This window comes from Betta splendens, chromosome 1 (assembly GCF_900634795.4).
Source record: "Betta splendens chromosome 1, fBetSpl5.4, whole genome shotgun sequence".
NCBI lineage: Eukaryota > Metazoa > Chordata > Actinopteri > Anabantiformes > Osphronemidae > Betta > Betta splendens.
Window position 1 is genome coordinate 16,103,215 of NC_040881.3, and position 17,394 is coordinate 16,120,608.

A 17,394-nucleotide genomic window follows, 5' to 3' on the forward strand; every position below is an offset into this window, starting at 1 on the left:
ATCCACGATGTCACTGGTCACAATGTTCTGTCTGATTGGTTAATATGCTTATGTTACCACAGAGTTTTGGTATCTTGTCAAGAGATTCCGACTTGTGGCCTGCAGAAACCACGGACCCTAAGGTTCCTGGATATCATCCACATCGTGATCCTGTGGCGTCTGACGGCTGAATGCACGGTACTAAATGATGTGTTTACAGACCTCACATTATTGAAGTGGGATTTTGGATCACTTCAATAGAAACAGCACTTTATAATAAATAACATTAGGCATTTCTTTTACTTTCACTGAAAATTGCATTTGGAATTGTACATGTATTCTCTATTTGCAGTTTGTAAGTAAGTAATGTTGTCAGTTTACTTTTACACTTTGTCAGGGAGAAAATAAGACCCAAATCATTCAGCACTTAAATTATGGACTATATAATGTGATGGTGTTCCCAGTGTTTCAATGGGAATGGCAGTGGGAACAACTGTTAAACATAGGGTTAGTTCAGGCTCCCCAGGAAAAGATAGGAAATCTGGTCACTGTTGAAACTTTAGTATTTTTAGGTAATTCAAAATCACCTGGAAAGCAGCGGATTCGAACAATATAAATATATGTGAATATAAAACACAAATATTAGGTGCTGCTATTGGGTAACTTTAAATTTAATCTAATTTACTTAATTGAATAAGGGAAGGCGGCACGGTGGTGCGGTTGGTAGCACTGTCGCCTCACAGCAAGAAGGTTCTGGGTTCGATTCCCGGAGGCGGACCTGGTGCCTTTCTGTGTGGAGTTTGCACGTTCTCCCCGTGTTTGCGTGGGTTCTCTCCGGGTTCTCCGGCTTCCTCCCACGGTCCAAAGACGTGCATTAGGTTGATTGGCTTCTCTCCATTGCCCGTAGGTGTGAGTGTGTGAGTGAATGGTTGTCTGTCTATGTGTTGCCCTGCGATGGACTGGCGACCCATCCAGGGTGTACCCTGCCTCTCGCCCGTAGCCAGCTGGGATAGGCTCCAGCACCCCCGTGACCCCGCACTAGGGAGTAAGCGGTTAAGAAAATGGATGGATGGATGGATGAATAAGGGAATCAATACAGTCTCCTTAGGACATTGTCAGATTCCTCAGATGTTTTGCAGAATATGCCATTATGAATATGACATTAACCTTTATCTTTGTCCTCAGTTAAATAACCATGCCTCAAATATCCAGACGGTTTGGTCAGTCTGACGTTTATTCTTTCACTACCTTCACCAAGTACTGTGGCAATGGTAGCTGTACCAGTTCTAAACTCATCTCATCGGATGTTGCTGATGTTAAACAGGTACAGAAGAAAACAAGTAAAAATACTTATCATAGTAATAAAATTAACAATACAAAACACAGCCACACAGGGACACATTTCAACGCAAAAGTTAAAATTCTGTATAAATTAGAGCCGTAAAGAACAATATTCCAGAGAGGTATTATAAAACTGTACATGACAATACATTTGTAATACATTACAAAATTTATTCAAATAAGGAAAGTAGCACCATAAAATAAAGGTTTCTCGTTTCGAACCCAAACACGCACACAGTTGTGTCAGTAAAAACGCATTTTGTAATGGTAACAGTGAAAGCACAGAAAACATGGTTTCATTTACATTTGATGTCATTAACAGCCTTGTGATAAACTGTGAAGATTGGGCGCGTCGCTCTCCTGTGCCTTCAATGCATTACTTTTCAAACTGGGCTTATGTTTTAATCAAGGAACTTAAATTAGTGAAGAATTCAAGACAAATTTAGTGTTTCTAATTTCTCCTTTTGTCTCTTTGACTGTCTAACAGGAACAGCCACTGCTGCTGATGATCAGTGGCAGGATCCTATTAGTCCTTTCAAAGCATTTCCGTTTCCCACCCTCCTGCTGCTGGCCCTCGCCTTCCTATTTACTGCCATGTCATTGTCATTCAGTCTCCTTCCCCTGCCAAGTGGCGCACGGTGAGGAGTTGTACAGTTCCGTCCTTAAATCTGGGTGTTCATCCATTCACAGGAAGTTGTTGGAGATCTGACGCTGGTGGTCAAACAGATCCTCCACCTCGGCACTGTAGGCGTCCCCTGAAGGAAACACACAAAGCTGTGAGTCGGCAGCAGCAGGCAGAGGGGAGGCACCGAGGCGTGTGTGGCTGACGCACCTGCGTGGCATCCAAACATGTAGACGCGGGCTCCGTCGTACTTGCACCTGCAGCGCATCGCGTTGTTCTGGAAATCAGACTCAGCCATGTCTAAGGACGGGTTCACCTCCACCTGGAGCAGCAGAAGAAGAGATACGAGGCTAAAGTAGAGTTGAACTTTAAACACACGCCACAAAAAGCAACTCATCCTTTTTCTTTCCTATTGTACACAGGCATCGTACAGTATTTCCCTTTATGCAGATGACAGATGTCTTAAATTAAAAAAAACTTGTACATTAACATTTTACCTCACTGAATTTAGCTCATTAGCTACTATAACATTATTAACAAAGGTTACTAGTTGAATTTGCTGGATCTACAATATACATTTAGACATGTTTTGAGTATTAAACTGCTTGAAGAGATTTTAAAGAAAGCTAAGTTAACTGAAAACTGAACGATTTGATATAATATTTACAAAAGTACTTCTATCAGCATCTGAGAAAGTAGCACTTCAGCTCCAACAGTCAGGGGAACAGATTTTCCACATGGCTTGACTAAGAAGCCACAGAGTCATTGTTCTCTTTTTTCTATATGCCTCATGGTGTATAAATTGGGGGTCTAAGTGATGCATGACATCACTTTCCACTGTTATCACCATGCAGGGAAAAAGGGCCCAGGGGTGCAGATGACAGTTTTGGGCTTGGATTCAAGTTGCAGCCTATCATTAGACTGTAGCCATGGTTGCTTGTCAAGGTTTGTTGTTTTCCACCCTGTCTGTCTGCCTGCCATATATAAGAAAGGCACACAAATGAATTTTCCCCCCACACACATCAAACAGATAACCTGACCACATGTTCAATAAAGCGACCCGGTTTCATTTTTTACATACAGTGAAAAAGTATGGCATGAGTTACACTCATGAAGGAGGATCTGACATGTAAACTTCATAATTCACTATTCTATTATTTACACTTTACCAGTGATGTAAGTAATTATTTTACACCACCGGTGTAAAAGCTCTTGTAATAATGTGAACCCATTGAACCCGCAGCCAGTTTTACAGAACAATGAAAGCTTGACACTGTGACGTTAAATGAGGTTGTGTAGCTGTATTTTAACCGACAGAGCGACGAGGGGTCACGTCCAGCTCAGCCGACAAGCCGAGGTGGACGTGACTCATCGGTTTAAATGTACGCTGCTAAAAATGGCCGCCACCCCGATCTACTTGGGAAAGAAACACCCAGCGGCATCAAAAGACCGGCAGGCATCCTCCCCCAGTCTCTCACTCCTTATACAAATTTGCGAGCAGCTCAACTACCGTTTCGCCACAGTCACGACCACAAAGTGCTGCTGGGTCCCGTTGCCGTGACAACCGTGGATCTCTGCTTAATGACATGTATGTGGCATTACCGCTCAAGACGTGGCACATGTCACATGTGTACAGGCTCTTATGGCTCAGTAGGACCACAGCCTGCACACAGTCCACACACGTGCTAGTCTCACCTTAACGTCTCCATTAGACTCAACACCATTTTAGAAAATATTAAACCAATGACAGAGAGAAAAGACAGAGGGCTGTAGGTTGCACATATGTGGAGGTGCTGACAAAGCTTTTTTCCTGCCAACAAGCCTGTACTTTCTGAATGGCAGACTAATAGCAGGTCTATTTTCTGCAAGGATTCAGACCACGCTCACTTTCCTTAAATACACACACACCCTTCAAACGACACACATGCTGTATACCTGAGTGGCTGGAAACACTCTCAAGAGCCATTTTACTGGAATTATAGTGTTTTATCACAGCTTTTATCTTATGTGTGTTTTAAGAAGTTGAAATAGCTTCTCTGGAGTTTTTCCTTCTGCTTCTTTACCTGATTCAAGTGTTTTTCCAAGACGCAAAAACAATATTTAAAATTAAGTATGGATACATTTTTTTTCATAATGGCATAATTTTACATTAATAATAAACAGACCTGGAAGATGTATTCACCAGGTCGCACGTCTGTGATGTCAACCCACTGGCAGTCGATGTCGTGGCGGTAGGTGTCCCAGCAGCCTACTGAGATGCCCTGATCCCCCATGTTATAGCAGGCGTAGCGCTTGTGAGTGCCTGCAAGAACAAACCAGACGCAAATGTGCGAGGAGAGTTTAAAAGGAAACAACATGTTCCATAAATGCTCTCAGCTTTCACTCGCTCAGGTTTTAAATTTCTACCGACAGCCTGAGAATATGATTAAAAAACCAGATCTGGTTTTGGGAACATTGAATGAATAGAAAGGATCTACAATAAGCTGCATAAAGTCTGGGCTTCATAAGGCCAACATCCATTTGGTCTTGGCCTCTGATCTTACAGCTGACTTCAAACGCTCATTATGGCATTTCAGCCTTGCACTTTTATGTATTCTCAGTTCTCTTGTTTGTGTCTCTGGTTTTGCCTTCGCCTTTGCTCCAGTCATTAATTGGGAACTGTTCTCACCATCGGGGCAGTAGGTGTCCTCCAGGCAGAAGCTGGCTTTGTGACCTTCCGCCACCTTGGTCCCGTTGAGGGTCAGCAGATCGTAGTGGGTGAACACCTCGATGCTGTGGTAGTGCCTGAAGATGGGGAGAGGATGGAATGAGAGTAAAGCCTGAACGTCTAAAAAGGAGAACGTGACCTGAAGAAACACGTCTTCGTTGGTTTGATCTGTGGTCCTTGGTAAAAGGAATCCTGGTATTGATGTTGTGAAAGCAGCATGTAAAAACGTCATCTTGGAATCATTACACAATTGTTTCCACAACACGGCCCCGCTGTCCGGATAGGTGACTGGGTCGCGGCTGTGAGACACAGAGCTCTGTTTCTTGTTTTGGTGGTCAGAACCACAACCGCTGAAACATGAAACCAGGCTGATCAGAGTGCGGGCATGGATCTGACCCTAACAACTGCTTGATCAGTGAGAAGGATGTTTGTTGTATGTTGCCGTTTAAATAACAGACTTATATGTTGTATTTTTAGCCAATCACCAAATCTTTAATTCCCATTCATCTATTGCTCATGAGTTCTGCTTATGTTCTGGTCGCAGCTGTGCTTGCTTGTAAAACCCTTCTTTTCTTGTGCCATCTCATAATGATGCCTGCTCATGTGCCATAAGGGGGTTCGGCACCATTTCTTTTCCAACCAAACTCTGTAGCAGCTAAAATCGCAGCACTCAATAAAATGTTTAATTGGTGGAATGAGGAGCAGCAGGTGGCTTAAAGTCCACAGTCTTACCTATGACACTGGTGCCACACCCAGCTTTCTCTGGTGGCTCGGGGGCGGAAGTCAGCCCGACCCATATTCATGATGCGGGAGGAGAAGCGCAGCAGGCGGCGGTGGCCGTAGGGCCAGTTCATCCTGGCGGCGGACGAGGACAGACAGTTCTCCTCATTGGCGCAGGTGAGCAAGTGGAGGGGGCGGTCCTCCAGGTAGGCCGTCTCCTGGACCAGCTGGGCATCCACCACCAGGTCTGGAGCAGCTGCGGGGCCCAGAGTCACAGTTAACCCTTGCAGGCGTTCATGGCGGAGCCAAACGCACTGCTTTGCCACTCACTTTCTACACAGGCCACACCTGCGGCCCTGCCGTCGCCGCCTCGCGGGCAGTACACGTGCGTGTTCCTGCGGCACTGCTGGATGGACATCTCTGTGCCGACGCAGTGAGTCCCACTCAGCACCACCTCTCCAGCGTTTGAAGAACCCGGCCAGTACCAGGTCTCCTGCACAAAGCCAAGTGAAGGGGAACAAACTGTGTTGTTGTTTGAACACATGGAATAAAGACTACTGGACGATGACAAGTCTCCTACAATCTCGCCTGTCACTCCACATTATCACATTTTCCACTCTGTTTCACCATTTTAAAACTTGCCTGTTAAATGTTCCCAGCAGCCCCCGTCCCACCTTCCATGCACTTTTCTATTTTGAGTTTGTTTGCTCTGTGAATTTCTCCCGATCTCTCCTCACCTCACTTTCCCTCTTTTATTTTCGTTGTGCTGGAAGTGGACGCTTGAAAAGCCTGTAATTACTTCAGCCCTCAGTAATAACACAGCACAGACACACAAACAGTAGGACGGCGAGAGGGAGGAAACACAGAGGCGCAGAGACAGAACAGAAAAAACATCAACATCTCAGTGTTTTGCTCTCTACCTGATGAGCTCTCGCAGCGAAGCCCAAGCCCAGCTGGCGACAGACCACCATGGCCTCGTTGATGCCCCAGTTCTCACTGCACACAGAGCCCCAGCGCCTCACCCCTCCGACCTCCATCAGCACCTCCACGCGGCCCTCTGTGGGCTCCCGGCCTCCGGCCAGACGCACCTGGATGTGGATGGAGAGTCCACTGCTGAAGGCCAGTCGGTGGATATGCAGGCAGGTGTCTATGTACTGGGAAACGTCGTACTCACCGTGGCCTCCAGGCCAGTTTTAGGCGTGTTGCACCGGACCGCTACATCCTGAGTGTGCTTGCAGCTGTAAAGCGGTACCGGCCTGTAGTGACACTCTGTAATCGACCTTTCCCTGCCTGTGCACTGGACGGTGTTCATGTGGATGGGACCAGTACCTACAGAAGAAGGGTGTGGAGCCACAGACGATTGATTCACATGACTCTTATTAACCACAAGCCACATGCAACAACCCTTTAAAACCTGGTGCCTCTGCGGCCACAGATGTCCACAAAGAGGCATTAAAAGCCCAGACGTGATTGAGACCTCTGATGTGGCTCTAAAACTGAGCTGAGCCAGAGAGCTTATACTGTACTTTCTAACTCACTGCTGAACGCTAAACACCAGAGTCATGCTTTACAAACCAAAATAGATACCAAAACGCCAAAATGGAGCAAAATCTTGCAAAACACATCTCTATTTGCGTAGGTGTGTAGGGCCCAGGCTAAAGACCCACAAAGCCCTGTAATTTGGCTTTAAATAGCTAATGAGGTCATCAAGTCGAGCTTTGAGTTCTGAGTTTTGAGGACTGTGCTGCACACGAGCCTCTACATCCCTCCTTGTGTTGTAGCTTCACAAAGCATGAACAGTCCTGACGCTCACACATAACAGCTCTCGTGCTCTAAGTTTAATACAGCCCTAAAAGCAATACTCAAATACTTTCCTTTACTTACTTCATTAAGTAAAGTGTAGAGAAGGAAATACAGCCTCCACAGTAGGAAAGGCTATGTGGTCATTTGGGCAGAGAGATAATGGGCGGAAATGAATGTAATTACAGAGTCACTGCAGAGGTATGAAGCGGAAATAAAGACAATAACTCAGTGCTAACAAATGGGGGCTATTTCCTAGAATAAAATTAGTGCTTAGCAATTTAGTGGCTAGTGGATTTAGACACTTCCTGATAGTATGATTGTTGCTCACTTGTGATTGACTGATTGAATTGTGTTTTTTAATGCTGTACTACGTTCACACAAAGGTTTAGTTTTGGTCCTCCACCATCAGCGTCTATGATGGAAGTCGGTGAGGCTCCAATCGTTTTTTCTGGGTTTATTGTCTGATCGGATCTGGTTCAGATTAGAGGGCATGAATCTTTATGACGCTCAACATGGGATTTTCTAAATGAGCTTTGTCTAAAAACTGTGTGTGGCCTGTCCTACCTTGTCCAAGTTGAGCCTTGGTGAGGGCCTCTTTGGCTGTTCCAAAGCCCAGCTCCCTGCAGACGACACTGGCTGCACTGATGTCCCACAAATGGTCACACACTGTGCCCCACTTGCCCTCACGTAGCACCTCCACGCGTCCCTCCCCGAGCCGTGGTCCCGACTTCAGACGGACTACAGGCTGGAAGGAACACAAGGAAAGAACGTTAATGGTTGGACCATGGGATCTTAATATTAGACGCTTTCTGCCTAATCTGCTCCTGTATAGTTTATGGAAATTCTGATTCATTCAGCTCATGCTTCTTCCTGTGATGTATTTTCAGTGACTTTACTTTACAAGCAAACAAAAGTGCAACTGCCTATTAAACTCTGATCCAACGACATTCTTTCAGCCTGTATTTGAGCCTTTTTCCCACTGACCGGCACGGCGGGTGGAGCGGGGGCTCTGCCGTAGCGAGCGAACTGAGATCCGGGGACGCAGCGGACCACAGCGTGCATGCCGCCCCTGCACGGCACATCACCCCTGGGGAGGAACAGCTGAGCCTGGCACTGGGCCAGGGAGGCCTCCACGCCCTGACACTGCACTTTCTCCACCCAGTAGGACTTTTTAGTGATCAGAGTCCTCAGTCTGGGAGAGGAACGAACAGACATGAGCAAAGTGTCACGATCGACTCTAATCCAAAGTGAGACTGTTGCTTTTACCTGGAGGATGGATCCGCTAGTTTGGAGTCCCACAGTTTCCTGCAAGACAGAGACCCTCTCATTACATTTACATCCAGTAGACTAAACATCCAGCTGATACCCCCCCACACTCTCATCTCTGATCCTTCATGATTCTTTCCTCTCTCCTGCGACATTTCCATTCTATCTATCAAACGTTGAATAAACACACTGAAAGCTGTAAATACCGAAAAAGACGCAACATGCTGGCAAGGGCGTGTGTGTTTTTTGGATAAACACAGCCTTCATGTAGGAGACGGAGTGAGAAAAAGACAGAGATTTACAATAACGGATCACATACCTCCCTTTTTTCACTCTTCCCCTTTAAACCACCACCTTGTTCTGACTTTGTTTAGTTTTTCCATTTTTGTTTCAGTGTTTGTCTATATGTCTCCAGTGGATGTCTGGTGTGGGGGAATCCATGTGGAATAAAAAAAAAACAAGCCCATTCACATCGATGACCTCTGAGAAGTCTGCCAACATCAACAGGACTTTCTAAGATGTGTCTAGTTTCATGGTTATTACCTTAAACTAGAGTCAAACTCTAGAGGGAAACACACAGCAGGCTAAAACAGCAAAGAAGGGAAAGACCTCAATAAACAGAATGATTCACAAGCCAGGCACAGACTGAAAAATGGCTCTTTGTGTCACACACACATTAGAGCCGACCACAGACAGGTGCCGCGTGACTGACGGCCTTTATGAAAGGCGTTACGGCCCTAAGAATAGACAGGACAGAGCTGCGTTTATGGCCAGTTTCCCAGTGCAATTAAATATTTGTCCAACTAAAACGGGACATGTTTCGTCTCCAGGAGAACCCCGGCATCCTTGTATTCCACAGGTTGGTGTCCACAACCTGAGCATGTGTTTGAGGGTGTAAGGATTAAAAAAAGACACACCAGCCAGAGAAACTACTGTATACAACGTGTTCCTCATAAATCATTTACAGTCCAACAGCAGGCCAGACAAATAGGGCCAAACCGTGTGTGCAGTAAATAGAGTTCACAGTAAAGTAACTTTCCATTCTCATGGATTTGTTTCATTATTCATCCATTAATGTTGCTGTGAAGCAGTGTTTCCTATGCATTCTCTACTACAAAAGACTCACGCTACACACTCTCTATAGCAAATACAAACAAATAGATGAGCCATTAAAGAGGCTGAAATCACTGACTTTAGTGTCTGTGACCAGGAGACACATTAACCAACCCTGTGGTTCCAGGTCTCATGATCATCGATCTGAAGTCATGTTCTGGTAAACTAAAGGTTTAATTATCTTGTTTTTGAAACTTTTCTGTCTCCTTCTATTTTAAAAAGCACAACGCAATGGGCTAGAAGGTGCTAAAAACGAACCTTAGGGCTGAAGGGAATTACAGACCTAGGAGACATGAAATGACATGTGTTCTGCTCGATTTCGCACATTGTGTTACTGCCTTCTTTATTTTCCTTGTTTTTTTCGCCCCCTGAGTTATCTGTGCTTTTTCTTTCCCCAAAGCCTGAAAATCGCTGAGAACAAATAGAAAATGTTTGCTGCTTCTGACAGTGAATGCATTTAATGACACAGCTCTTATTTCAGGACACAACCTTCCTTTTTAATGAATAGTGACAGAAGCTACTGTATGGCTTTTTAATCTAATGAAATGGGTACATAAGTGTACACGTGTGATGGTTGTGTTGAGGGCATGAGGGTAAATGGAGGAATGTCCTCAGAAGTGGCCTCTATTCGTGTCTGTCTGTGTGTGTTTACATGGTTGAAAATAAAGTGGGTGGTAAATCAAAAAATTGAAATGAGCGAGACAGACTACGGGGGTGTTGGTTCGTGGTGTGTGGGAGGGGTGATGGCGGCGCTGCCCATTTAATTGCCTGCTGTGCTCGGCGGTATCGGCTGTGCAGTCGAGCGGTAGCATGTTGGTTCACACACAGCAGACATGGAAATATGCACGTACATATCAGCTTTCCCCGCCTCGCCTCTGTGAAAACAAAGCTCCCTCAAACCTCAGTGTTGTTACTGCCTGCTGGGAAACTTTCAGCACTGGTGGAAGTCTCAAGCGCTTCTGACTTTTACAAGCGTTGCTTACAGGAAACGTGTGTTCTGCTGGTTCTCAGTCATGTCTCAGTCGTCTTACAGTAAGCTGAGAGCAATGGCTTGGTCTTCGGATCAGGTTGGAAGTGAACCAGACTCCCTGTGTGTTATAAAGTGAACCACAGCATCAAGCCTCAACACAACAGGTCGTGACCGCGGCACAGGCCTCCGCTCTGAAGCCACGCTGACTGTCAGGAAGGCAGAGATAACCTGTTATTAAGCTGCATGAAAGCAAAGCTCCATGACTGGAACAATCACCGCGGCGACGAGGGTGCAGGTTGCCACACCGACTCCACAACAGCCTCTAGACAGACCCGTCAACCTCCACGGAGGGAAAACTCAAAGAGGTCATAATGACATACTTTCCATGAAATGCTGGTTTTAGTATAATTGCCACAAAGGCATTAAAAGGGCTGTAACTGAGCCGCTGAGTAACAAGGAGCAGGGGTGAAAGTAAATTAGAAGAGCTCGAGGACTTACTGTCAGCTTTAAAGAGAGTGTGGATGTGATGAAACAGCGGAGCTAGAATATGGCTTTAGCACTCGCCTTTTGTAAGCACAGCGCCGTAAAACAGCCCTGAGGAGCTTAACAGGCAGAGACAAAGGCACAAAAACAACCGCACGGCCAGGGAGGGAAGTGCTGACACAGCAGAGAGTCTACAGCAGGACTGACTGAGTGTACAAGATTAGAAGATCTCTCCGACCATAATTACAGCTGTCCAAGTGGACACAAACCCCAGAGAGGAGCAGGCATGGGCCCCTGCCACCACAATGGTGGCGCGTGTCTTCCACGAGAACAGAGCTAGAGTTAGCTAGCTAGAGCTAGCTAGAGCTAGAGCTAGAGTTAGCTAGCTAGAGCTAGTTAGAGCTAAAGCTAGAGTTAGCTAGCTAGAGCTAGAGCGCGATGCGGATCCCCTCCGGTCGAACAGGTGCAGGGCAGCTCGCCAAGGCCTATTTTTTATCCAGTTGAAATGAGAAAAATATTAGCTTTCACTATGCGACTTAAATTGGACACAATTTCAAGAGGTTTTTCAAAAACACCAGCAAAAACATTTAATTCTAAAAATTGTCACTCAGCTCATTCTTTTCCGAAAGACGAAAAAAATAGCCTCTTAGCTGTGACTTATGTAGCTAAAAAACAAACAAACAGCATTCTCCGACCTGCTCCAGTCCTTGTTCAAACTGGTGGTTGGGTTTCTGGCAAACAAGTACACTGTTTCCCCAGAAAACCTTATTTCTTGTTTTCTTTCCTGCTTTTACCCCAAATTCAGAGGAACTGTGACATCTTTGACTCGAGAGAGTGCTTCTCGAAGGACAATGAGCCCATGAGCGAGACAGTTATCGAGTGCGAGGCCGTGGCGGCGGCGAACACTGCAGCTGGAGCAGAAGCAGCTGTGTCCTGATGTGGAGCAGAGGTAACACACAGGGGGTAATTACTGCCGACGTGGAGAGACAGATGGCGCAGCACAGCCGTCCTGTTAGCGTAGCCATAAAAAGACGCCTGCGGGCGGGCAGACGGACTCACGGACACACAGAGGCCTGTGTTCACGTGTGAATGAGCGTGTGTGACTGTTTATTTGCGTGCGCGCCTGGATCTGGGCCCGTAAACCGAGGATGGGGGACGTATTAGCATGTCTGTGGGCTTCATAGAAAGTGTGAGTGAGGGCTTTTAGGTTGGCATAGGTGCTCCAGTAATACTGGCTAAAGCTGTAAAGCAGTCAGCACAAGTCTCCAGGTGATTCCACATTTGTTCTGACTTTAGGCTGTTGGTAAATGTCAAGTGTGGGTTTATGTGTAATCTGGAGACCTTTGGTGAATCTGTGTGAGGCTAGATAGTCCATCAATCATCACCATTGGCCCACAGCTTTTTCAACTGAATGTACTGATCGTAATACTTCAGTACTTGAAATGCAGGACTTGTCTGGGCTGTAATGTAATGAAAACAAGTCCAGATCTGGATCCAAATTATCCATAATATAGTGTCATTTAATAGCTGACATTCATAATGTTATGGGTTTAAGTTAGCGTAGGACTGGTGACTACTGACTGACTGTAGACAAGAGACTTAGTGAGAAATGTTGACAGAGGCTGACGAAATGGATCTCAGACATTGAGACACGCCACCGCTTTAAAAAGTGCTGCTGCAAACACTTTTCACTGGGAGTTTCTTAATTATATGACATTAGAAACCATGTAATGGAGGTTTCATTTAAAGATACGCACCATGATGATGATGATGATGATGATGATGATGATAATCCTGTAGTCTGGATCTGACATTAATAACATGCTCCCTAGCACTATTTGAGATGAGAGCCAATAGAGCAGACGAGCCTGGCAGCCAGCCGGGCTCGGCTCACACCACATTGGACATGAGCAGCCAAATGTGGCTGTCGCGGTTAACCTCTACTACAGGGGAGACAGAACAGGCGTGGGTCTGCCTAATCCCTGGTGGGATTTGTAGACCACCACACGTTTCCATCCCCGTTCCCGCTTCACACGCGGCCTTTTTCCGTCTTTTCACGCCGCCACGTCCATTCTCGCATACTCACCTGTAGGCGTTTTCGTCAAACGCCTCAGCAGCAGGGAATCCTAACATGCCACAGACAACACGGCTGTTGCTCAGGTCCCACCCCTGGCTGCACGCGTGACGCCACTTCCCAGCATGCTTCACTTCCAGAACTCCCTCCGTCACTAGACCGCCGTGGTTGCTGGACAGCACGGGCACCAGCCGGGCCTCCTCTAGGTGAACCCGCTCAGCTCCCTGTTCACAGGAAACACACTGTGACAGCTGCTTTAGAGATGGATGTGAGTCTCACTTAGTCCGACCTCAGGCCACATGCACCACCAGCATATCATGTGCTCTAAAATGCCATTTGACTTAATGATCATGGCTTCATTTGGACTCCAAACCTCATTTAACTAATCATCTAATTGAATCGCTATGCAGCATGGAGGAAACTAGTATTTATAGCGATGGGATGTGTGCCATGGTGATAACATAAGGGTGAAGAGAGTGTAAAGAAGAAAAAGCCAAACACAAATGACAAACGTCTTGCAATTTCCTCTGGTATGAGGTACGTTGTTTGGGGTTTGGGGCTGGTGGTTGAGCTAAACTTCAGGATCCGCTGGTGCAGATGAGCTGGTCTGGTTTTAAGTTTGTCTCTAATTACTCTTGCCCACTGGCCTGTGGCTGTACAAATGACAATTCTGTACGGGAGCCTGGAAGAAGATCTGGCTGCTTCTTTGGTGTGAACTAGAGGTACATGTATCCACATGCCAGTGCCTTTACCTGAGTGTACACTACATCGGTCTCCAGCCCCGTGTCTGGAAATGCGGAGTCTGGCTCGACGTGGTTCCCGCTGAGCTGTTGATACCTGTCGCTCCTGCGCTCAGACTGTTGCTGGGAGGGAGGCTGTCTGTACACCTGTCCTTCTGCTTCCTGTCTCACTGCTGGCTGGCTGCCCTCCTGCCTCTGCCTGTAGGCTGCGCTGTTTGCCAGTCGTGAAGGCAGCTGGTGTCCTTGCGGCAAAGCTGGGCTCACATGCTGGCTTGTTCGGGACCCTCCGCGATTCCGTCGCAAAATCTGGATCTCGTGGCCATTTTCCTGTGGGGAGATGTTGCGACGGGCAGAGGTTGGCGTGCGATGGAGAGCGATCTCATGGCCTCTGATTGGAGAGGAAGCTGCAGGTGGAGAAGGGTTCGCCCACTGTGGCACGGTAGGTGGTGGGTTCCTCTGTCGTGGTTGGCTTTGCTGGTGCCTGACGGTTGGAGGAACGTCCTCCACAGTCGCAGGAGCGAAGCCAGGTCTTCTTTCTGGACTGCAAATGACCCCGAGATCCTCGGCATGGGTGCAGTCATTTATTCCCCAACCGTTGGAGCGACATTGTGTGATGGAGAGCTCTGTGCCCTTGCATCGCACGTTGTCCAACCAGACTGGACCTAACAGCCAGAAAGAGAGTCATGGCGTTGAATCGCAAAAAATCAAACCTTCAGAAATGTGCAAAGGTGTTAGTCTTTGATTGTCAAACCTTGTCCCTGGCCAAACTTGGCACTGTGAGCCCAGGTGAAGCTGCGCTGGAAGCCGAGCTGTCGGCACAGCACGTTGGCAAGGTTGAGATCGACCTCGTCGTCGCACACAGTGCCCCATGCTCCGTTATAGAACACCTCCACACGGCCCTCGTTGGCACCACGCCGGCCCACTCCTGCAAGGCGAACCAGCACCTCCTGGGCTGACAGCGGAGGCGGGGAGAGGAAAAGCAGGAGGAGGAGAGTGGACAGGGAGCCGAGGCTCAGCATCCTGGAGGACAAAGAGCAGAAAGAAGCCACGACCTCAGGTAAAGTGAAGCTCAGAAAGCAGAGACGGCACATGTGTCCATAAATACATGTGCACATGTTACCACAGACGTCTCCCAAGACACGCACTGGCATTCTTTGGTTTCATAAAACGTATAATTTATTTTTTCTTGTAACCCTGATGGGACATTCCACAGAAACAGGAAAGATTGATAGATGTTTGCATCCTTTAAAACAATCAGCCGTTGAAAAGACAGATGCGAGCAGATGCTTGAGGAACGTGGTGAACACGTAGCGCTCAGTCTCAAGCCGTCAGAGCGAAGGCAGTAATAACCGAAGCTAAAAGTAGCCTCTCCATCCAGCAGCCAACGGAAACTTTGGCTTCCCGCAAACCCTCAAGCTAAGCTGCACAAATTTAGCCAACAGACAAAAAAGCAAATAAACACCATCATAAAAATGTTCTCACACATAAATGAAGCAGCAGGTCTGTGTCTCTGTCTGAGATATTTGGGTTAATGAGCAATGAATTATTTTAGCCTTCATTCACGTCTTTAAGGTTTATCTGGAGATAAGGAGCAATCAGATAATGAGGAAAACCATCTGGCAGGTGAGAGGTCCAGCTTATAAGCAAGTAAGTATAAGTTAAAATTTCACTGCCTCTCACAAAGTGTAATTCAGTTTTCTGCCCAGATAATGTGAGTGTGGCTCAGGGCAATACATTTTAAACTATGTTAAAAGTGAACATAAGTAAAAGAAGGAGAGGAGACCGAGGAAATGTTGAAGTTGAACTCACCTCATGTTGATCTCAGCTTGGAATCACCAGGAGAAAGAAGGGAGAAAGCTCTGAAGGAAAAGGAGGCTGTGAGTTTGCTCCTGCTGTCTCTCTATTCTCTTCTTTCCCTCCCTCTTTCTTTGTCTGTCACTCCCTCAGATATCCTATACTGCAGCTATCCCTCCCATTTTCTTCATTTAAGTAGATTGGTTTTCTCCTTCTTCTTTGGGTCACATTTGCACTTTCCATCATCTGCAGTCTCCAAAGAGAACCTGACCACAGAAACTCAGTGGCGACACAAATGAAATACCACGCAAAGCAGAAACTGGTCCATTTAGTTGCCCAGCTGGGTTAAATACAGTAGTTAGCTGGTTGGTTTATCACAACCCAGAGCCTATGTTTCCAGAAGAATTCTTGACAAATTTGATGATTAAATTGATTTGATTTTATTATGATTTGCCATTTTCTCTTATTATTTTCAAACTCTATGTACGTGCTCAATCGGTCGGTGAATACTCCTAGAATCACGATAATCCAATCTTCATGCCTAACCCTTATGTTCAACAGGAAAAACAGTGTCTATGCATGAAGTTTGGTTTCATAGTGAGTAGAGATATCTACATGAGCGGAGCAAATGGTCACAATATAAGATAAAATAAGATAAGATAAGATAAACCTTATTCATACTACGATGGGGAAATTCTTCTGTCTACAGCAGCAAGGAGACATTAAAGAGGACAGTATAGTATAGAGGAACAGTATGGAATGAATGGCAGCAGAAGAGAATAGAATACCTTTATTGTCCCGCAATGGGTAAATGAATAGTATTAAGGATATAAGAAAAATTTAATCGTAATCAAGTAAATTAAGTAAAATTTATAATAAAAAATCAAGTAAAATTTTAATTTCACGACAATGATAATATAAACAGTGAATTCCACTGAGTATAAAATCAATGACAGAAACCACAGCAACGAGTGAAATACACCGATACACCGATCTGTAATGTGAAGTACAACCCACTATAATGTAACTACCTGTAAAAGTCCCCACATGGGATGCTAATGTTGCTCATGCTGGTGGAAGATGCTCAGTGTATGTGGAGGAAGGAGATGTTGTGGTTCGATGGCGCCACCTCGTGACTGATAGTGGGTTGAATCACTTACTTCTACTACTTATAACTTCAGATTATATTCCCATCGGTTAATATGCACAATCCTGTACATGGGGTCACGGGGGGCTGTAGCCTATTTCAAAGGTCTGTGGGCGAGAGGCAGGGTACACCCTGGACAGGTCCATCACAGGGACACACACACACACACACACACACACACACACACACACACACACACACACACACACACACACACACACACACACACACACACACACACACACACACACAGTGACCAGTCAACCTAACGCATGTTTTTGGACACAGAAACCTACACGTTTCCACCCTGCATGAGGATGCTGTGGTAGTTGGAGAACCACTCAGCTGGGCGATACTTGACGGACACTAACATCTCATCTTTAATAACTTAAACTCTACGTTCGTCTGTGTAAGACGGTCTGTTTGCAAAGCCAGTGATACAGGCTGGGATGTGTTTGTTTGCTGTTGCCTGGTTACATGTGTTGGCAGCAGCAGCTCCAGCAGCAGCTTGAACTCACGCGACTGATTAATAAGATTAATTTACAGCCTTCAAGCAAAACAGAGAATGTTAAGGGTTAATTCACCAATTGTGCTGCATTGAGGCCACAACTACCGAACCCACAGAGGAGTCAAGT

General features: G+C 46.1%; 1 protein-coding gene across 1 annotated transcript; it reads right to left on the reverse strand.

Annotated features, from left to right (window-relative positions):
- Positions 1 to 1,194: 1,194 nt before the first annotated feature.
- On the reverse strand, positions 1,195 to 15,807 carry LOC114860590 (lysyl oxidase homolog 4-like). The gene is made up of 15 exons (XM_029159279.3): positions 15,628 to 15,807; positions 14,570 to 14,838; positions 13,831 to 14,480; positions 13,091 to 13,302; positions 8,439 to 8,477; positions 8,157 to 8,364; positions 7,737 to 7,917; positions 6,544 to 6,698; positions 6,290 to 6,457; positions 5,700 to 5,862; positions 5,382 to 5,625; positions 4,611 to 4,726; positions 4,108 to 4,244; positions 2,153 to 2,264; positions 1,195 to 2,075 (listed from the first exon to the last, which is right to left on the reverse strand). Exons 1-15 carry the CDS (start codon positions 15,630 to 15,632, stop codon positions 2,005 to 2,007), a joined length of 2,730 nt encoding a protein of 909 aa, XP_029015112.2. The 5' UTR covers positions 15,633 to 15,807; the 3' UTR covers positions 1,195 to 2,004.
- Between the last annotated feature and the right edge of the window lie 1,587 nt (positions 15,808 to 17,394).